Source organism: Excalfactoria chinensis, chromosome 3 (assembly GCF_039878825.1).
Source record: "Excalfactoria chinensis isolate bCotChi1 chromosome 3, bCotChi1.hap2, whole genome shotgun sequence".
NCBI classification, from domain to species: domain Eukaryota; kingdom Metazoa; phylum Chordata; class Aves; order Galliformes; family Phasianidae; genus Excalfactoria; species Excalfactoria chinensis.
In genome coordinates, this window is record NC_092827.1 from 66,380,977 (window position 1) to 66,401,623 (window position 20,647).

At 41.3% G+C, this 20,647-nt stretch overlaps 2 protein-coding genes across 6 annotated transcripts; one reads left to right on the forward strand and one right to left on the reverse strand.

Moving 5' to 3' along the window:
• Window positions 1–99: 99 nt before the first annotated feature.
• Window positions 100–4,543, forward strand: C3H6orf120 (chromosome 3 C6orf120 homolog). Of its 3 annotated transcripts, none has more exons than XM_072331823.1 (2): window positions 100–156; window positions 1,244–4,543. In XM_072331823.1, exon 2 carries the CDS (start codon window positions 1,284–1,286, stop codon window positions 1,839–1,841), a length of 558 nt encoding a protein of 185 aa, XP_072187924.1. In that variant the 5' UTR covers window positions 100–156; window positions 1,244–1,283; the 3' UTR covers window positions 1,842–4,543. The 3 variants fall into 3 exon arrangements, with proteins under 3 accessions (XP_072187924.1, XP_072187922.1, XP_072187923.1); XM_072331821.1 differs by lacking the exon at window positions 100–156 and adding an exon at window positions 306–441 and having other exon boundaries at window positions 1,244–3,070; XM_072331822.1 differs by lacking the exon at window positions 100–156 and adding an exon at window positions 372–504 and having other exon boundaries at window positions 1,244–3,066.
• On the reverse strand, window positions 3,133–20,465 carry PHF10 (PHD finger protein 10). Of its 3 annotated transcripts, XM_072331820.1 has the most exons (12): window positions 19,622–19,768; window positions 17,322–17,428; window positions 17,017–17,147; window positions 16,445–16,528; window positions 14,972–15,105; window positions 14,708–14,857; window positions 13,585–13,694; window positions 12,691–12,844; window positions 10,120–10,275; window positions 5,154–5,262; window positions 4,702–4,890; window positions 3,133–3,269 (listed from the first exon to the last, which is right to left on the reverse strand). In XM_072331820.1, exons 1-12 carry the CDS (start codon window positions 19,688–19,690, stop codon window positions 3,184–3,186), a joined length of 1,479 nt encoding a protein of 492 aa, XP_072187921.1. In that variant the 5' UTR covers window positions 19,691–19,768; the 3' UTR covers window positions 3,133–3,183. The 3 variants fall into 3 exon arrangements, with proteins under 3 accessions (XP_072187921.1, XP_072187920.1, XP_072187919.1); XM_072331819.1 differs by lacking the exons at window positions 3,133–3,269; window positions 10,120–10,275; window positions 19,622–19,768 and adding an exon at window positions 20,413–20,465 and having other exon boundaries at window positions 4,610–4,890; XM_072331818.1 differs by lacking the exons at window positions 3,133–3,269; window positions 10,120–10,275 and having other exon boundaries at window positions 4,610–4,890.
• Between the last annotated feature and the right edge of the window lie 182 nt (window positions 20,466–20,647).

Consider the following 20,647-nt stretch of genomic DNA (forward strand, 5'->3'; position numbering starts at 1 on the left):
GGTTGCCAGGGCGACGGCCGCGCCAAGTCTCGCGATAGCACACGGCTCAGTCTGCGGCCAGCGCGCGGTCCCGCCCGGCCCGCCTGCCGCGGCGCGCGGGAGAGGCGGGGCGGCGGCGGCGGCGGCGGCGGCGCGGCGGTAGCGGCCGCGACAGCGGTGAGTGGCGGCTGCCAGGCGGGGCTGTGACGGGTAACCGCTCCCCGCGCCGCTGTCCGGGCCCGCTGCGGCCGGCGCCGCTCTCGGGGCGCGCAGGGGGAGCGGCGAAGCGGAGGGGCGGCGCCGGCCCGGCCACTCTTCTGGGTCGGCCTCCGCGCGGCCTCCGTGCGGCCGCTGTTGGCGTGGTGTGCCGGGCCCGCCTCGGGGCGGGGTCTGACCGCTCCGCCCTGCGTTGCCGCACGTCTGCGGAGCCGCGGCCGAGCCGGAGCTCGGGTCGGGTCGGAGGTGAGCTGCGCTACGAAGGCTGTTCTTCGGCCGCTGTTCGGAGGGGTTCTGTTAGTTTGGCAGGTCTGTGAGTGCGGGGCTGTTCTCTTGGATGAATCGTTGCAGAGTTGGGGCCTTGTGGGATCACAAGCCGGGAACTGCAGGAAAGTTGTTGTCTTGTTTTTCTTACGTCTGTGAGCTGTAGAACCTGTGCGAGTTAAGTGACACCTCAGCGGAAGTCATGCAGTTTGTTTTGGTGCTAGTAGGTTACAAACTATTTAGTAGTAGCTGTCGTGTTTCAGATAATTGTACAGTCCTTGTGGAAGGCACGAAGTGACAGAAGTCACCTGAAGCTTCAAAGCACACGTGTTTTACCTTGACTGATGTTTACATTCGGTCAGCTAGTTCATTGGAAATCATTGACAAGGTTTAGGGGTTGTGCATTGAGTGCAGCCTATTGTGCTGTATGTGCTGAGGCTGCCTGGACAGCAGCATGCTCCAGAGGAGGAAAGGGTGAAGGAGCCTTCATTGTGTAACAGCCCCTTCCCTCTCCAACCTGCCCGAGCAGCTTGAGCTGTCATGTAGGTAAGTGCTGTAAGGAGCTGAGCATTCATACAGTAACAAACACTTGATGAAAGTACACACGCTTCTTCAGCAGCAATATGCTGCTTTTGGTCAGAGAAATAATCCAGACATCATTTAGTGCATTGTGTTTTCTCAGCAAATAGCCAGTTTTTATTGAAGTTGTTTGACTTTGTGTGAACAAAAACTGATTCCTTCCAGGAATGGAGTATCCTAAATCTAAGTTGTTTTGTATTTGCAGAGTACTGGACTAGGAAGAATCAGAATAAAACTTAAAAGCCATGGCAGCACGCTGGAGGAGAATCCTGACAGTATTTGTGGCAGCTCAAGTACTGTGTTTGGTAAATACCTTTGAGGAAGAGGAGGTACCTGAAGAATGGATTCTTCTTCACGTTGTTCAAGGCCAGATTGGAGCAGGAAACTACAGCTACTTGAGACTAAATCATGAGGGAAAGATAGTACTTCAGATGCAGAGTTTAAAAGGTGACGCGGATTTGTACGTGTCTGATATGACTCTTCACCCCAGCTTTGACGAATACGAGTTACAGTCTGTTACTTGTGGCCAAGACGTTGTCCACGTACCCGCGCATTTCCGCCGCCCGGTGGGAATAGGGATTTATGGTCATCCCTCTCACCAGGAGAGCGAGTTTGAAATGAAAGTCTACTACGATCGAACAGTTGTACAGTATCCGTTTGGCGAGGCTTCCTACAACCCAGAGGAGATGGAAGCGAACCAGAAATACTCTCACTCTACAGAAGATGAATCTCAGGATGAAGAGTCTGTTTTCTGGACTATACTTATTGGAATCTTGAAGTTAATACTTGAAATTCTTTTTTAAATGGATCCGTGATGGACTAAATCACATTTCAGCCTGTGAAATTGGAACGCGAGTAACTTTCTATAATATTTAATACTCTTTATTGTTTCCTGAGGAGGTGTTCAGGTTACTTTTCATAAATCAGAAGGAAAGTGGTGCGGAGAAAAAAAAAAGCCATATTTGATTTTATATTATAAATTCTTTTCCTTAAGTGTAAAACAAGCAGCAAGTACGGGATTTGAAGTGTTATTCAGCGATCAGGGCTTAAAGATGAATGTAGAGCTGGGGATCGTTAAACAGGTGCTTAGGAAAAATGAACTCAATGATTTTCTGTCGTTGCTTTATAAAGAGTGAAATACAAACTGCTGCTCTGTAGCACCCCCTCAATTTGGAGCGTATTTAGAAATAAAACCCTGCTCTTTTGACAGCTTATCTTCAGTATAACTAAGAAGCAGCGGCTCTGAAGCATACTGAAGCTGAGGGGCGTAGGGTGAAGGAAGTTAAAAACAATCACATAAGGGAATAGAGGGGCTGTAATTTGTCTGCTTGTGCTGTACATCCCATCAGTCATCTGTAAGCAGAGGCCTGTCCCGTCACTCACCACCTCTGCAAGTCCATGGCCTGAATCAAGAGCACGTTGCTTCAGTATTACAGTAGGGAGGGTAAGCCTTCAGCTGTTGTTACTCGTCAATAGAACATTCTCATTCCTCATTAAAAGCAGTGCAGTGTGTAGTATCTTAAGCCTGAGAGGTATTTTCTTACATCTCCCCTTTATAGCCTATTTGTGATTGATTTATTATTATTTTTTTAATGTTTACAGTCTCTTTTTTTTTCCCTGTAACTTTATATCAGTAATTCATTATTTTGCAAAGAAACTTTTTTGCTGAAACGAATTTGCAGAATATTGTTAGGAAAGTCAAACTGTGTTCACTTTTCCCCTGAAAGTTCATCTTTTGGCCTTGCTTGAGTCTTTGGAAATAACTAATTGCTATGCAAACAGTATGTATTTAAATTGCTCTGTAATCTTCTTTTCACAGAGCTTACAGACGAGTGCACTGAAATATACGAGTGTGGTACTATAATTTTATACAAATGGTGCATGTACCATTTAAATTGCATTACGGGAAGCCTTTTTCAAATAGGAATTGGACTTTTTTTTTGGTCTCAATCGCTAAAACAGGACGTGATCAGAGACTTGTCTCACAAAGAAATGGTTATATAGCCATAATTAAAAGTTTATTTGGTTAAAAAGAAAAAACGCAGTGGTATTGTTCCTCTTAAAAGTGGTTGGTTAAATAGCACCAAAGTATCGCTTTCATTTGTGCAGTTAAATTTTGTTAACAGCAAGGTTGTTTAGGGGAGTTTAGCCTTCCTTGCTGTTTTTCCCCCTTCTTCCTCCTCTTCTGGGTATGGGAGGGTCTTTCTGACAACAATCACAAATCCAGCGACCTAAGGAAAGAAAGTTATCAATTAATGGGAAACTACCTTGTTTTTGTATTCAACTCATCTAGTTGTGCACCTTTCACCATTTAGATAGGCTCTCAGCAGTTGGTAGCACTTCCTTTAACGTACAAAACCAGCTCTTCCTTAAAACATTAAGTATCCTTTCTAAAAGGTACAGAAAGCAGCGTGTAAAATTCACCATCCCTTGCAGACTCACTGCATGTAGCAATTGGTTACTTGAGCACTTGTGGATCTCAGGAAGTGCCAGCACTGCCAAGGCAGCGGCTATTAGAAAAGAAACGACAAACTACGAGGTTGGGAGTTGGATTTTCATATGAATGACCGCAGTTCAATGTTAGGTGGTTACTCACAGCAGAAAAGAATGGCAGTTAAAGAACGTTGCTACTGTGCTTCAGGGTAGGAGGGCCTGTTTCTCAAACTAATGTGAGTTATTTCGGTGCAGTTGGGCAGCACAGATTAAAGTGATGGCAGGGGTTCAACACCAGGCCTTGTACTAAAACTCATTAAGTGAGGGAACAGTAGTGAGTTGAGCAAAAAGCTGGAATATTAAGTATTTATATTACTACAGCTGGAATCACCAAAGCTGATTTTACAAGTTTTGTAGGAATATTATCTGTTTTGCTTAGATTCTCTCCTTAAGACAGAATGAAAGTTGAATCAGCCGCAGAACCTGGGCTGAAGTGAGAGCAAGCTCTAGAGCTTCCCAAACAGATACGCATAATATATTTGAGGTAGCATTTGACAGGGATTGCTGTCACTGAATACTTCATCACAAACTTAGCATGGATTTACTATCATGTGAAAAGCAATGCTGCTACCAGTTATGTCTCTATAGTTTTCTTTACACTGCCTTAAGTTGGTTGGGAGATACCAGTAAGTGATCTAAAGGTATAAGCTGCCTGAAATGTAGGTACCTCACTTCCAGCTTTGACATCTAAGAATAAAAAGGGTAAGGAAAAGCATTTTAAAAGGTGTTTAGGAATACTATACTAAGCATACTTTTTAATTTAGAAATTAAAATAATAGCACACTTTATTAATGTGAAAGCTGTATTCCAGCAATATGCAGCAATACAGGAGTCTTTACAGGTCTCTTTTATGAAAAGAGGAAATTATTCTCAGTATTCTGTGGAGATACATATTTAAAACCAAATAGCTCCCAGTGAGTCTGGATTTTGTTGTAAAAGCCAATTATGTTTCCTATTCAAAAGCTGCCAGGTTAAACCGTGCACAACCAAATAGACAGAAATAAAGCCTATGAAAAAATGAGACACCCTACTGGATGCTTTCCAATGCTATTGCTCATTCTTACCCTTCATACTGGTCTTAAACTTCTCTCAATAGCAACACATCTATTCTGACAGAGAATCCCCGGGGGCTCAGAGGAGGTGGGAAGAGAACAATTAAATCTTTATTACCTGAGGGAATAGCGTCAAGCCCCACACAAAAAGTGTGATAACCACGGTCACAGACATCACAGAACATCATTTCTTCTTCGTGGTGAGGCTGCCCACATATAATGCATGTTTTACACTCCATACATTGCCAAGGGTAAGTCTTAATCATAGCAACAAGCTCCGGGGTCATATCAAGGCAAGAAGGGTGGCCTAGATTAAAACCAATATCATTACTAAGTCTGAAATGAAATGTAAACTTATTTAGACTGCTTTTACAGAAGCTGAAGCCGAGCTCACCTCCTGCTGAGATCTGACAGTGCACTGAACGCGTCAGTACGTATAACATTAAATAGGAAGCTTTAATGAAGGAGAGAACAGGTAACAGAACTGTTGTACACAAGTACAAACATTTCCACCAAAAATCTGTCAGAGATACTCCCTTAGGAATCCAGTTAGCGCATACAGATACTTACCGCTGTTGTCACACTGGGAGCAATGTATAAGAGCTTCAGCTTTTCCTTTCTTGTTGGACTCCTTACCCTTCAGACAAATTCCACATATAGCATTTGGAATGACCTTTGGCTGGAAGGGTAGAAGAGGACTATAAATTCATTCCAGAAGAATTCACAGATTTAACAGGAAACGTATCTCCTTAACTCTTAAAATTAATGATTTATCTGCTGTGTGAACCTTAGTACATACGACAATAACTGACAATGAGTGATGTTTAAAGAATCTTTGATTAACTACGTACAGTTTTGCACTTGGCACACGTGTAGCGAGCACTGTGTAAATTCAACTGGAGTAGAGCATGTAGTAGCCTTCTTCCTCTGAATTCATCAGCTAACAGTCCTCTACATGTCAATTACACGATGTAACATTAAAAATTTCAGGGTTTTTGTATTTTTTTTCCCCAAAGTAGAATAATTCCTTATGAACATCCATGCGGATTTCCCCATGTGGAGTAATTTAAATACCATTTTCCCTTTGCGTTGGCTCTAAATATACAACTAAATATACAAAATCAATAAACTAGATTTTTCTATATCTTTAAAGTATCTGATTAACTATGTTATACCCTGCTACCCTTCCTTCTTGTGTCCGATCCTAACTGCAGTAAGAAATACACACCACTGTATCTAATTATAGTTTTGTAATATTACTAAGAGATCATCTGGAGCCTATTTGGGTGCATGAGATGCATTTAAAAGGTAAGAAAGAAATAGGAGCCTGTTAAATTGATTGACGTTTGTGGATTAATTCCGTGTCCCAAATCAAAAGACAAACCAGCAGAGTTCTAACCCAATGATGATCAAAGAAGACACAAAGCATGGCTATTTTCAGAAACACCTTGATGAGGACCAAGGAACAACCCAAGCGTCATCACCTTCAGACACATTTCAGTACATCGTTGAGTTCTGACCACTGCTTAATTAATTTAAACCCAATTTCTCACTAATTTCAATATAGTCCTCACTGATTTTAATGACTACCGCCAGAGTTTTGAAAACAAATGCTGCTGCAAAGGCACAGCTACTAGAGGGAATTCAAGGCAAATCCCATCTTCTGTGGAACCAAATGGCTCATCAGTAAGCAAGAACAGTCCCAGTCAACTACCAACCATTTGTGGGGAGAAGAATGAAGTTTAATTAAAGAAAAATACATTATATATATAAAAAAACACTAAAGTATATGTTTAAAAACAACATACAAACAACAAAAAACAGAGATCTCTTGTAACGCAACTTATATTTCAGTGTGTCTATTGCTCCTGACAGTTTTAATTCTAGTACCACTATCTAGCCAAAACGATAAGAATAATCGGAACCCATATTTAAGTAGTCAGGACACATTGCTTAAGGATTTATGAAGTGTTCCATCTGTTTAAGTTAAAACACAGCTACTGTCTCTGATCTTGACTGGTCTAAAGAGTTTACCTCAAAAATAACACACACCCCACCATACCGGTTCTTCATTGGTAACTTCCTTCAAAAGATGACAGAGACATTCATACAGACTTTTTTTGCTTATTTATTTAAAAAAAGCATAGTCAACCTGTTTTATACATAAATATAAGAAAACAATAAAAGAAGTCTAACATTCACAAAAGTCTCTACAAAGTAATAAATATAAAGGAAGCAAAAACACACATAAAATCTCTTGCTGTTAACTATTCTATGTGTCCTACATGTATACCTTTATACCCTGCTCCTGTCAACAAAAGTGGCACACGTTGCACCATCTACCCTTCTGTTGTTTGGCCTACATTCTAATTTATATCGTGGTTGTGTTTTTATCTATTTTCTAAGTAAATCAAGCCTTCCTAGAATAGCAAGTGCACTTCTCTAATCAGACTTCTAATTTGTTATGAATTGATATCTCACTGCCTTTAATATTCAGCAGCATACTCCCTTGTACTCCATCAAAACTAAAGTGAGCTACTTTTCTGGTCACTGTACTTGCATCAGGGTACGTGCATTAACACTCTGCTCTATGCATTTCTAAAGTCAGACACTGATACAGGTGCATTAGTTAAAACTGCTCCCATCTACGCTTACTTCATTCACTAAATTGTGTTTATTAGAAATCATGCATTTAGGGGATGGGTAGGATGGGAATCACAGCCTATTCATAACACAGTTCCAACAGGAGGGAAGTAACTTTTTTTTTGTGGTTTTTTTTTTTTTGTTTTTTTTTTTTTGTTTTGTTTTTTGTTTTAATAAAAGAGAAATAAAAAAAAAGAAAGATTTCACATTTTTTAACAATTCAAGTTCTGCCACCATCAGTGGCTTTTAGAAACACTATGAGGAAGGTGTTACCGAACCCAAATGGGAAGTCACAATATCCCATTGATTATATGTTGCTTTGTACATATTCATCTAATTGAGGTAAGGAAGGGGGAGGAAAAGAATGCAGGTCAAACAGATGATTGCTCTGTCAGTTTTAATCTCCATGCTGCTGTGCTGCAGCTCTCAAAGTCAGCATTCCAACTATGCCATTTTTGTAAGGTCTTATTCTGAACGCAAAGCACTTGCATATATGTAGACCCAAAATAGAAGTGTTGTAAAATAGAGTTTATCGATATGTTTCAGTTTTATGTGCAAAAAAAAAACAAAAAAAAAAAAAAACACCCTAAAACAAACTAAAAAACTCCTTAACTTTCACCAATACCCTGCGTGTGCAACTGCAATAGCCAGTCCTGCAGCAACAGAGACTTGCTGCTTGTAACGTGACAAAACGTCTAACACAATCCAACCCTTCTTTGTTTAAGGACTGACAATAAGAATGCCTCCATACAAAATACATTATTTCTTTTCCTTAAAAAAGCTACATGGAAATGTGTGAATCCTGTAATACTCACAATGTGGCTACAACTACACATTTGCATTCTGATGCCGTAGCAATTTCCTTCAATTAAACCACAAGTAACCAAATTTACTGTCCTACAAAAATAGTCAGATATTAGAGAATGATACAGAACAAAGGCATTACAAAGTTTTAGAATTCACAGGGACAACATTTGAAATCAGTTAAGCCTTCAGCTCAAAGTGCCTTGACATTCAGGCACACGTGGCATATAATTATCTGGTGATTTTAACTGACTAACAAACAAGAGTCTTTCTGTCTTGCCAGCTAAAGCGGCTCATATAATTGAGTTTACTGAAAGCATTTAAACACTCCCACGAACAAGAAAGCCAGTCCTCTCAATACCCAACAGAGCATCACCACCTTAACCTATCAAGAGGCTGATGGCTGATGCAGGCAGGATACAGCTGCCATTGAAAAGATGTGGCACTCTGAATTTCCAGTAATAGATTGCTACTCACGTAGTCAGTGATTTTGAACCCACAATTGCTATAGGAACCCATTTCCGAAATGCAGTCCTGTATGCCACCAATATAACTTTATTTTTAAAGTTCTGTTGTTTAACATTCCTTTCTCTATGCATTCAAAAGGCCATGCATAGATTAAATTAATCAAATACTCAGAAATCTCAAAGTTGAGTGAAACTTCCTTATGTAAACCAGTGGCACACAATCTCTAATGTAAAGTTAAACAACAAAGCTAAAAGAATGTCAAGTGCCACTGTAGGATTTCATGTTCATGGGAACATAGGTATGCATTCTGAGTCTACAACAGTTAGTGAAGTCACACATGAAAAATAAACTTATGGTATCACAGTCTAAATCTCCACAGTTTGCATATTTCTTTTAAGTTTATGAAAGACAAAACACAATCGGAGTTCGACATCTGTTATGAACTTTTACAGTTATTGTACGTAAAGAAAATTTATCAAAGCTGTCCAATTCTTGCTGTATATCAGCTTCTCCGTTTATAGTTTATTTACTGTTAACTTGGTGGCTACAGATCAGAAACAGTTTTGAATACAGAATGCAAACCATCAACAGCACACTCTTGCTGAGAAAGTTTCCTGATATGTATGATCTCGCCACTGACAAAAAGTTTTCTTTTTCATAACCTCTCTTAACACACACTCTTGTTTGTTCTATAAACCTTACATTAATGCAACGCTTTTCTTCTCTATAGGCCTATTCCTGCTCCTGTATATGTCAAAGGAAAATTGTTGCTCCTTTCAGTGGAACAGGATTGGACAACATGTTTTAGAAGTGTTAAGTTACACCTCTTGTTAAGCAGAAAAACAATAATGATAATGCTTGTCGATTTCTGTTTCTTCTAAAAAGTATTTTTAATCAATCTTTTTTTTTTTTTTTTTTTTTTTTTTTACATTATTCTCCGTTAATACTGATGATTTGGTTCTTAGGTTTGGCAATCGCTGCTTTATAGCTCAAATGTGTTTATCATCCTAACCGAGTCAGATAAAAGCATATTGCCTACAAACTTTTCCACACAGTATGAAATACATAAAAAGCTCTCTTCCATATAGTGTTAAAGTGGTTATGTAGTGTTGCCTGTACAGCTGTACCAAGCTTCCTGCCTTTCATCCTTATACATCATAATATCTCAAGATGAAAGACTGTTTAAAATGAACATTATAATAACATGTTCAGCCACATAGCTGCACTTTACAGCACTGATCTCTAGGTATGTACTAAACAGTACGAAAAATAACGGATACCGAGTGCTAGTTTTGAACTGGCAAGTAATTCTGACTGGCATGTCAATGTCAAGGCAGACAGAAAGATGTAGAATTCCAACAACCAAACCACAATGGATTTTTCTGGTGTAACTGCCTAGGAATTGTAGAAGTTAACAGAAACAGAGGCCGCTGTATAGCTAGAGTACAGGAGAGGCCCATGTGAAATAAAAGCAAAAAGGAAGGAAGCAAACAGATGGAGCACACAATAGGAGAGCAGCGAGTGAAGTACAGCAAGCAGAAGTTCCGTAATACTGAAAAACAAGTAGTTCAGGGAGAGGCTGGTCAATAAAGATGTTCAGTCAGGGGCTTTTTTCTTCTACCTTGTACCCAGGAACTGATTTGGATAATACAGAACGTTTGGAACCATCTTTTCTTGGAGTAGCACTTTTGTCTCTTGTTTTTTGTCTTCCCTGAAAAGAATCCTCCTGGTTGTCTGTGGCGCAATCACCTTCAGATACATTGCCAGACGAATTGTCCTATAATGAAAATACCATAGCTATATTTTTTACTTTTTTGGATAGACAGACAAGTCTTTTGTATGGCCCTTAGAGCCAACTAAGGTAAAAGAAGGATATATCTTTCCTTCTACAAAAGCACGGGGTACATCACGATATAGAACATCTTTTCTCATAACCTTCTTCATCTATTTGCTTTCATGCTTGGAGACTGGCATCAGCAATAACAGTAATGCTTTTTCAGTTATCTTGATAGCATAGTGGGATACACTAGTTCTTTGAACCATTTTCCTTTGAAAGTCAGCAAGAAATCAACTATATGCAAGATGTTTATATAACAAAGGGCCAGCAAAAAGTTAAAAGTGCCCTGGCCATGCATTTAAAGTGTGTTACCAAACAGCACTATCTCAAATTAAATATGTGAAGGTTTTTTTCTGCCACCCTCATCTCATATTTTCCACCAGGAGCACCCTAAACATTTCATGTGGATTGCAGCAGAAGAATGCCAAAGGCAAAACATGCTTCAAAGTTTAATACAGAACCAAATAATAGATTTCATGCTGCAGTTAAATATTTTTTTTGAGGAATGCGAAGGTAAGAAAAAGGGGAAGAGGTTCAAAGAAAGTGAGAGACCAACATAAGCATAACTGAGAGCAGCAGCACAAGATTTTTCTCAGAGAAGCATAATAAAGGCCTCCAAAAAGCTCCAGCAGAAAACAATACAATCAATCACATTTCTTACACTAAAAATTGAAAGGCCACGTAACAATGGTGCTTTACAGTAATAAGCACTCTGTGCAGAGTAATCCGCCTCTGCCCCACAACCTAAAATCCAAACAACAGACACAGGACAAAAGGAGGAGTATAACAGAAAAGCAAAGCTAACTACATGGTAAAACGAAACTGCATGTTTCACAGCTGATGGGTGATTTTAATTCATTTATTTATTTTAATTGTGGCAGGGCTATTTAGGACGAGTCCACTAAAACACAACAGATCAGGGAAGCTGCTACCTTACTCCAACAATGGGGAGGGGATAAAAGGAAAAGGCATATCATAGGACTCAACAGGGAGAATCGTAGGCAGCTCAGGACTCAGGAAAAGAGACTTGAGAACTGCCTTCTTTTGCATTCACCAGATATTTTGCCCAGTGATTACTATGGAAGCCCTGCTCTATACCAAACTCACTTCATAAGAATCTCCTTTCCTTCCACCTTTCACACAGAAGCACATTTTCCTTTCTGTGCTCTCTCATCAAAAGCCATCTGAACTTCTGTGGATAATGAAAGGATAACCTGCTCAGTCCAATTACTTTTCGTTGCCATTAATAAAAATGGAAGCCAATGGAAATGGGAACTAGAAAGAGGTGATTAAAAACCAACTATTAAAACAAATAAACAAACAAAAAAAACCCTCCACAACCTGGAGTATGATTAAATCAAATTTTTGTGTTGAAATTTAACATGCTAAGTTTACTTTCTCTTTCCCCAAAATAGAAGCAAAAAGGGCATATGAACACTACCGCTTGCTAGTCTACAAGCTGACTCCTTCCATTCTTCTTTACTTAGGAGTATTTTGTGAATATTTAACAATATATATTCCTATGGAGAAATTTCACATTTTACCTTCTATCAATTACCCACTATCTACCATTTTAGTCAGCTGAACTAGAAATTGTTAAATGCATCTGTGAATCTTAGAATCAGGGCTCAATTTCTACAAAATGGTCAGTACCAATACATCAACACCACCAAAATGACAATGATTTAGTTGTACCCGGATAGCTCATCTGAAGCACAACTGTTCCAACAAACACTACCAAGGTAGGTATGTGAAATGTTTGCTTATAGTAACAGTTAATTTGAAGTTTGCTTAAGTAAAAAGAACATACACACCTACTAAAGATGTATCAAAAAGCAACAATAAAACTGCCTTCAACCTTTCCTTTAAGCTGCAGTAATAAAATAACTGTTTCTGTATGTAATACTTCCTCCTTCTACTTCACAGGGAAACAAAGTAAGCAAGACTAATGAGTCCTTCCCTTTAGTGATAGGATACATTCTATAAAACTAAAATAGCAAAACATGCTGCGAACTGAACTGAAACTCACTCCTCTCAGAAATGCCAGCAGACAGATCTATCACTTGAGGAAAAGGCTATAAGAGAGGTTCTTCAAAACTAATTCAAAAAGAAGAAAAAAAGGGCCTGATATTCCAGAGGTGTGTTTGACTTACTTTTAAAACGGAGCAAAATGGAAAGTTGAAGAGAAATGTTATAAAATAAAGAGAAGTACTAAAAAGGTGGGTATTCTGAGTTTGCAATTCTACTTCATTTTGCAAATGTTAAAAGATCGTAATAGGAAATTACTGAAACTAAAAAAAAGGCAAATAGAAAGGATTATTTTTGTTGTTGAACAATACTTTCAATGTGTCTCACCGAATTGCCTTTGGTTTTCCGTTTCTCATCACCTCGCCCTTCCTCTGCATCATCTGAATCCCCGTCACTGTCTAATGCAGGCAGCTCTGGATCCAAAGGGGGTTCGTAAAGAGCTGTGTTTAATGGTAAGTAACGAAGTTCATCTGGAGAATATCTAAAATTAGTAAAATAAATAAATGAATGCCTGTGCGCTTTATGCATAGATACTACTCACAAAATATGTATGAGAATTAGAGAGAAAGAGTAAGAAATGTAAATAATTCCAACCTTCCTTTTCAGGGAAGCACATATAGACATGCACTTCTAAAAATATACAAAACCTATTTAGTTATCCCCACAAATGTTACACTGTTTAGTACTTGTCATCTTTGTGTAGGCAGATATTCGTGGAACACAGGAAGAGTATATTTGCAGTGTTGCAAACCTGAGCAATCATAAAAGACCTGAATGTCTACAAATTTTTGATCAATCCTTGCCAACAAACCATATACTTTGTTTATAGAAGTACACAGCATCGGTTCTAACCCAGGACACACAAACAGTTGGGGTCCAAAGCAAAATAAGTAAAGATGATAGATTCCAGATCAAGTTTCATGATTACTGAAGGGGGAAAAATTGCAAATAAAAATAACTACAGGATAACGTCAAGATCTGATTATCTGAGCGGGCCAAATTTCAGGCACCGCAGTACATCAGAGGAGACACTCCAGCAGCAAGTACTACATATATGCTGTTGACAAAATTCCCCATGCTGCAGCACATTTATTAGACTAGCAAGTGCCTCAAGCATAAGAGTAATTCAAAACTTTGCTGCAAATATACTCAAATGTTTTCCACCAGCTAGATGTAGAGATCAGTTCAAAAGAAACAGCAGCTGCAATGCTTTTAAAATACCTTTTGTAATACTCCTGGAACTGGCCGGGTATGAGAGCCACTGGATAAGGACTAACCTTTGTTCTCTCCGTAGGCAAGATTTTGTATTTTCCTTGAGGCACCTGGATAATCTGTTGTTTAACACAAAACAATAAAGTTCTTGTTTTGTCAACTTTTGAGCTTTCCTTACCCCCCATTCCCTGCAAATATTTATGGGTGTGCCACTTTATCCCTTTCACTCAATTAGAACAGCTACCTGATCTCTCCCACAGAAAATTCAACTCATCAAAATGACAAGAGATCCCACTCATAAAACAGTATTACAGATTGAAGTCTAATCAGGATGTGCTTGATGAATTGAAAGAAGTAAGACTAATTCTAATAGTACAGTATGTAAAGTCTGAAGTATGCAACTGAAGCAGTAATCATAAACTTTTGTGAGAAGTATCTTTGACGTTAATTATTATTGTGGGTCCATACTGGTAGAGGGTAGCAACAACACTGCCATCTAATGCCAAAATCAGACTGTGCCACTAAAAAATCCCACAAATAATACAAATACAGGAAAAAGAATCTTACAGAAGCTTTCTTTCTTTAGAAATGAGTCAAATTAATTATCCACCATCTTGTTTGTAATGTATCACTGTCAGGAAGATGGCACCTTTCCATAATATATTACCTTACTGAAATAGTTTGCACAGACAAAATGTAACATCTAACAAAAATAAGGGCATAACATTTGATTCAAAGCATTCTTTCAGATAAACAGCTAAACTTTTAAGTAATTAGACTGTTCAGAGAGAATTTTAGAAGCGTTCCAAAAGAGAACTGGGCATGTACATGAACAGATATAACAGAAGCTTCTTAAAACTAAACATCCTCTGAATTTGATGTTGTTATCAGCAGACTAGCAATAACAAAGGAAAAGCTTACTTGGACAGAAGTTAAAAAAAAAGTTTTATATTAAAAGTATTCGAAATTATTCTTTTTGACCATGGTGTGAAATGGCTGAAGTCCCTATGTCTCTGTAACGAGACTAATCAACCCCCTGAATGGTAAGACTGTTAGAAAGGTTCTAAGAAACACCCTTACTAAAACAAAGAGCTACCTTTTGACATTGATAAAAAAAATTTAGTTTGCCTACATGTGTCTGTAAATCAAAATAGGCTCTTCTTTCTTCCATTCGCTCTCGGTTTAAATTGCTGTTGAATTCTGCAGCCTTCTTGGCAGCTTTTTTAATATACTCTGGAACTTTACTGGCTTCTACTTTCTGTGTGTTCTGCTGCTGCATTTGCTGAAACACAAACAATCTTATTAACTTACACACATTTCACCACCAGTTTGCGAACATTTGTTTTAATCTTCCACATTACAGATCTGGTTCACTTAACATATTCTATTTACTTACAGAGTACTCTTTATAATGATCTGTTATTCGCTGACGTTCTTTCTCTTGCAGTATAACAGAATACTCAGCATGTTTGGCAGGGTATTCTTTAATCATAAGATCAATTACTTCATCACTACGCAAAGCTGTTAGACCTAAAATAGATAAAAGCAATAATGATGCTACCTGGCAAAAACAACCGTGGGTTATTTATATCAAACAATCATCAAGTGAAGTTTTTGAGCAGCTGAAGACAATAACCTACAATGCACAACGCTTCACCCTCTGTCACACAGGAGTGAACTTATGACATTTAGCTTTCAAGGCTGATTAAGGCTTTGCTTCTTCCCAAGGAGGAAAGACTCTTCCTTTGCTTACAGCTACAGAATCTAAACTTCATCTTCACAGTGACTGTCACCTACTAAACTTCCCTAAGAGGCAGAACCTCTGCTGAAAGCAGAGAACCTGGTGATGTTTGCTTCAGTTTCTTGTACTGGTGAATGGTCAGTTTCACTGCCTCACACTATTTAATTACGAGGTCAGGTTCTCTGTACAAATAAAAAAAGAATCACTGTGCGGTCAATTCAGAGCAGCAAACTGCAGACAGATGCCTGATTCCTGATTAAAGTATTTCAAGTTCAAAAGTCAGAACATGTCATTTTGCAGCTATCAAGTCATGCAGAACATCTCTTAAAAAAAGATTCCAATGCAACTAATCTCTGTTTACAACAGGACAGAAGTTGGCATATGTTATCACACGGACAGCTGATGCACCACATGCCTCTACTGTATATCTGAGATAGAATACAGCATTTTGCTTCTACTGATAAAACTTAAGGTATGGTTATATCCTGCATATTTAAGTAAAACTTTCAGGAGAGCTGGCAGCTGAGAAACAAAGGCAGAGTACCAAGGACTGTTAATTTATAAAGTGATGTAACATCTGCACAGATACATGGGTACACCGGAAAAAAAAAGTGACAGGCATCCTTTAATTTTTAACACACTCCAAGTCACACATATTAGCAGAAAAAGAACAAACACTTGAAACTCTTCCAATATAAAATGCATTAATGACAATGTTCTATTGCATATGCATTTAAGTGGCTTAATATTCACCCTTCTGACATCTAAGACATAACTATGGAACACACTAACATTTGCTGAGTCACTACTAATTCAGCTAAAAATACAGATGGAGTTTTAGTTTAAAAAATCATGCCGTTCTTTTTCTGTTAAGGAGAAAAAAGCTATAAAAGCTAATTTACAACATAGGTTTTACTAAGTAATTGGAACAGAACTAAAACTTATTTTTTATGATCAATATTGAGCATTAATATCCTTTGGCCAATTTACACAAACTAAAATATAAACTAGTTTTCAGGTCAGAATTTACATTTTCATTTGCAAGTGATTCACTTCTCTACCAAACTGAATCACATTTTCAGTGTGTCATTTTTTATACTGTAACAAGGAATCTTATTCTTCTCTTACCTAACGTGCATTGAGTCTCCGTGATAACATTTAGTTCTCTGAGGTAGAGTTTCTCCTTGTGAGACAGATCTCGTCGTTCCAGATCTTTGGGGTAATAACAAACAGCAACAAAAGCATATAAAGTTACTCAAAATCCCCCATAAACAATGTTAAACCATTTTGAGAATTTTATTTTCAGATAACGAGTCTGCACTATACAGGAAATGAAATACAAAGATAAGGCCAGCTTTACAGTAAGAAATCACCAACAAAATACTTTGGAATTAAGCTGAGGTCAGTTTTCAAAAGCTACTTGCTGATCTAACACTTAATTCATTCTTTTGTATAGATTTTTCAGTGGCAAGACTGAAAAGTCTTGAATTACTTTGAATTCCTACTTGAAAACTGTCGGATACATTTTCAAAATGCCAGTAACAAAATCAATACGTGGAACATACAAAATTTAGATTCACTTGCTATGATCTTTTTTAATTAAATGGACCATTCTGTGGTCAAAAAGACACAGAGATTACATTCAAAACTTAAGAAGGAAGATGTTTAGATGAAAGACTTTTAAATATATATATATATACCTGGATATTTTCTTTTAAAGGAAGTCACACCCAAATATTCACTAACTTGCTCCTGAAGCATATAGTACTCCCCTGTTTCATCTGGCGGCCACTTGTACTCTATCAGGTTTTCAGCAGGAAAATAGCTGTATCTGAGCATAAGAACAACGTCAGAAGAAATCAAAGAATGCTTGGAGAAAAAGACCAATAGCTACATGCACCACTTGATTCAAACAGTTAAACAAAGAACATGAAAGAATGGAGAAGAGCTAATGCTTCAGCATATCAAACGAAACAGTAAGACTAGCAATAAAAGGCAGTATTACCCGAGGTCCTGACTAGAAGTCTCACAGCTCCGAGAGCTGTCCCCTGAGCCCATCCGCCGTCTTTTCGACGGCTGGCTGCCATCATTGGAATTTTCTTCGGTGTCATCCTGAAACAAAGATGAAAACAGATATTTATCAATTTAAAGTATTCAGTGGGTAATTTAAAACATCAAAAACATTGTAATATGAAGTTTAGACGTACCTGAAGGACTGACAATAGTCTCTACACAAAACTGACAGGACAGTTTACACAGCAAACATAAGAACTGGTAGACAACTTAAGAAAAGATGGAGTAGCAAAAGCTTTTTGTCTATGAGGGGATTAAGAAAATAACCCTAAGCTACTGACTAGTAATACTATATGACTCCTACCTATTCTTTGCTTGTTAGCAACAAATCTCAAAGCATCTTTTGGTCAAAGTTACGTGACTACAAGTGAGAAACAGAAGACAGAAGCAGTCGGGCAAGTCGCACATAGTGAGCAGCAGTAGATCCAAGAATAAAACTACCTCAAATAAAAGAAACCATGGACAAAAAGAAACTATGGACTAGTAGGAAAATATCATTATAATAAATGCCAGTTCAAAAGAATGATAAAATGCAATGTTCAAAATGTTTGTACTGATTCTCACTGAATTAAAGTATTAATATATATTATGTTTTTCTGAAGTATTTGGAGCAGGTGGTGAACAACTGAACAGAAACTGGAGCCAGTTACTATGTAGTTTAGTCTCAGGAAAAAGCACCCATGACTTTTTAACTGCATTTACTGTGTCATTTTACATTATGAATAGAAATGCAATCTTATAAACTCAGTTTCTGATCTGAAATCTATTGCCATTACTGCTGCAATTGAAATGAATGGAGTAGCTTAGGTCCCCCTTTATAAATGCTGAAGTAATCTTATCTTTTCAATGAAATATTAAGAATTAATTACAAAACTGTAGACTGTATGTAAATTATCAATGCTGATTTGCTGACTTGCAGATCTTAATCATGAAACACTTTCTGTAGTAGCAGAAGAGCTACTGCAAGTGTCTAACTTTGTACTAAGGACCATGCTGCCCTTTTGGATGGCTGCTTTAACTGCTTTCAAGCAAAGTAGGTAACTGCAGATATATCCATTTTTTGTAAGTTAGTGTCATCCCTGAGATGATTTGAATTAGGTGGTCAGCTTTTGATAGGCACAGAAAGTCATTTAGTTTCCATATGGTCCCATTACTGAGGAATTTTGGTCCGGGCTGTTTGACCTGGATTTCTAATTTCCATTTGGATTGTATTTATAAGTATGGGAAAAGAAACCACTTCTCTTTTATTTTGTATGTGAATACACTTTGCAACTCGCTTACTTCCTCAGACAGAAGTTGGTCTTAGACTGCTCTTTGCTACAACTAATATAAGTCCACAGCTCCTTCCTTTCTCCCACCCACAGCACCCTGATGCACTTTAGAGTTTAGAGCTGCTGGACAACAACATAACTACTAAAGCCATGTTTCCTAGAGCAAAGCAGACAAGAAACTTCAAAGTATTGCACCAGTTTTCCCTTACTGCATCGAAGTTTTCCCTTTCTGAACGCCGTATTTATAGGACATGAGCACCCACACGGCAGGAGGTACGGCTGCCTCTGCCTCCTCCGCTTTCAGTTTTGCTCCCCAGACGAACACAAAACACGCAGGGAAACAAGGCAGGCCGGTGCAAAGGACTTTGCAAACAAGTGAGAACACTCGTAGCGCTCTCTAAAGCTCGATGCAGCTCAGCCAATGACTGCACCGATGATTAAAAAAAAGGGACAGTTCAGTAAGAAAAGCTCAGCCGAGAGAGGCCTTCCCCGCCTCGCAGGAGCACGCCCAGCACAGCCGCACGCCTGCCTGTTGGTTGGCTCTTTAAAGTTACAGAGCGAAGTCTCCGTACGCCAATCAGCTTCGAGAGCTCCGCCACGACGCTTTATTTTGTAACTGGCAGCCGGAACTACCCAAACCTCCTCCAAAAGTGCCCGCCGAGCCGTGCCCGCACGGCCGCTCGCAGCCAGACCCAAACTTGGCGGAGTGCGGCGGTCCGGCACGGGCGGCACTCATAGGAGCGACGGCGGCCCGCGCGGGCGCTCAGCCCCGAACCCGCGCCACAACTTCGCCGCGGCCGCGGGAGGCCGCCGCCGCCGCCACCCCCCGCGCGCCCCACCGCGAGGAGAGCCCGGGCTCGGCGCGTAGCCCCGCGGGGATGGGGGGGCCGGCCGAGGCCTCCGGCCGCAGCCTCGGGCCGCCCGCCGGGCCCGGAGAGCCGCGGCCGCCCGACGCGCTCACCTTCAGGGACTGGTTGCCGGGCGTGGCCGGGTCGCTGTCGCAGAGGCGCGGGGACAGGACGGCCGCCATCAGCGCCGCGGGGGCCGCCGCCGGCTGGGCGAGGAGAAGCGCCGCCGCCGCGCGCCCCGGCCTCGCGCCGCGCCCGGCTCCGCCCCCCCTCCCCCTGCGGGGGGTGGCAACGGCCCCTACCGGCCAGCCCGGGCACGAGCGCGGCGCCTCGCGCAGCTCCTGCTCCGCCCCCCTCCGGGCTGCCCGCGGCGACCCCGGCCCGCGCCGCCGGACCGGCACGCGGCCCGCCCCGCCCGCAACGCCGCGCGGGCCCGGCGCCGCCGCTCCGCCGCCGCTACTGCCGCCTCCGCCGCGCCCTCCTCCTCCTCCGGCCGCCGCCGCCGCCGCCGCTCGAGCGGCCGCGCGGCCCAGCCGCGAGCGCGGGGCCGATCCGCCTCGGCAGCGTTTGGGTAGCAGCGCGGCGCGCAGGGGCAGCATCCCCCCGGCGTGGTGGGCGCCGAGCGCCGCCGCCGCCGTCCGGCGCGGGAGCTGGCCCCTGCAGGGCTGGGCTGCTCCGTCTCCGGCGCGTCAGCCGGGGACGAGCTACGTTTGTGAACCATCCACCAGCGCAGGAGGGGTGTACGGGGGGCGGGGGGGAGCACTCGCAGGAAGCCGGTGCGAGCGCTCTCCCCCCCGAGGAGGGCGCTTGAAGCCGGCCCCCGCCGCTGCGCGGAAGGAGCGAACGCGCCGCCGTCAACCCGCACCCCCTCCGGCCGCGCCCGTCGCCGCTCCCGCGGCCGTACCTGGCAGGAGAGCCCCCGTCCGCTCCGCGCCTCGGCCCGCACGCGGCCCCGCCCGCACCGCACCGGAGAACAAAGCGCGAAGCCACTCCCACGCGGGGACCGCAGTCCCCCGCCTCGGGCCGCCGCGGCTGGCAGGGGGCTGCTGCGCTGCCGGCACCGAAGCCCTAGCGCTCCTGCCCGCGCCTTCGGGCCTGGGCACCGCTCCGCACAGCCGGTCCACACAGCCCTGGGCACG

Coding starts and splice junctions, on each gene's coding strand:
- PHF10 (XM_072331820.1), bottom strand. CDS start 19,690: ATGGCGGCCGTCCTGTCCCCGCGCCTCTGCGACAGCGACCCGGCCACG. Junction 16,529..17,016: donor CTTTAAAAGAAAATATCCAG/GTATATATATAT, acceptor ATTACCCCAAAG/ATCTGGAACGACGAGATCTG. Junction 4,891..5,153: donor CTCCCAGTGTGACAACAGCG/GTAAGTATCTGT, acceptor GTTTTAATCTAG/GCCACCCTTCTTGCCTTGAT.
- C3H6orf120 (XM_072331823.1), top strand. CDS start 1,284: ATGGCAGCACGCTGGAGGAGAATCCTGACAGTATTTGTGGCAGCTCAA.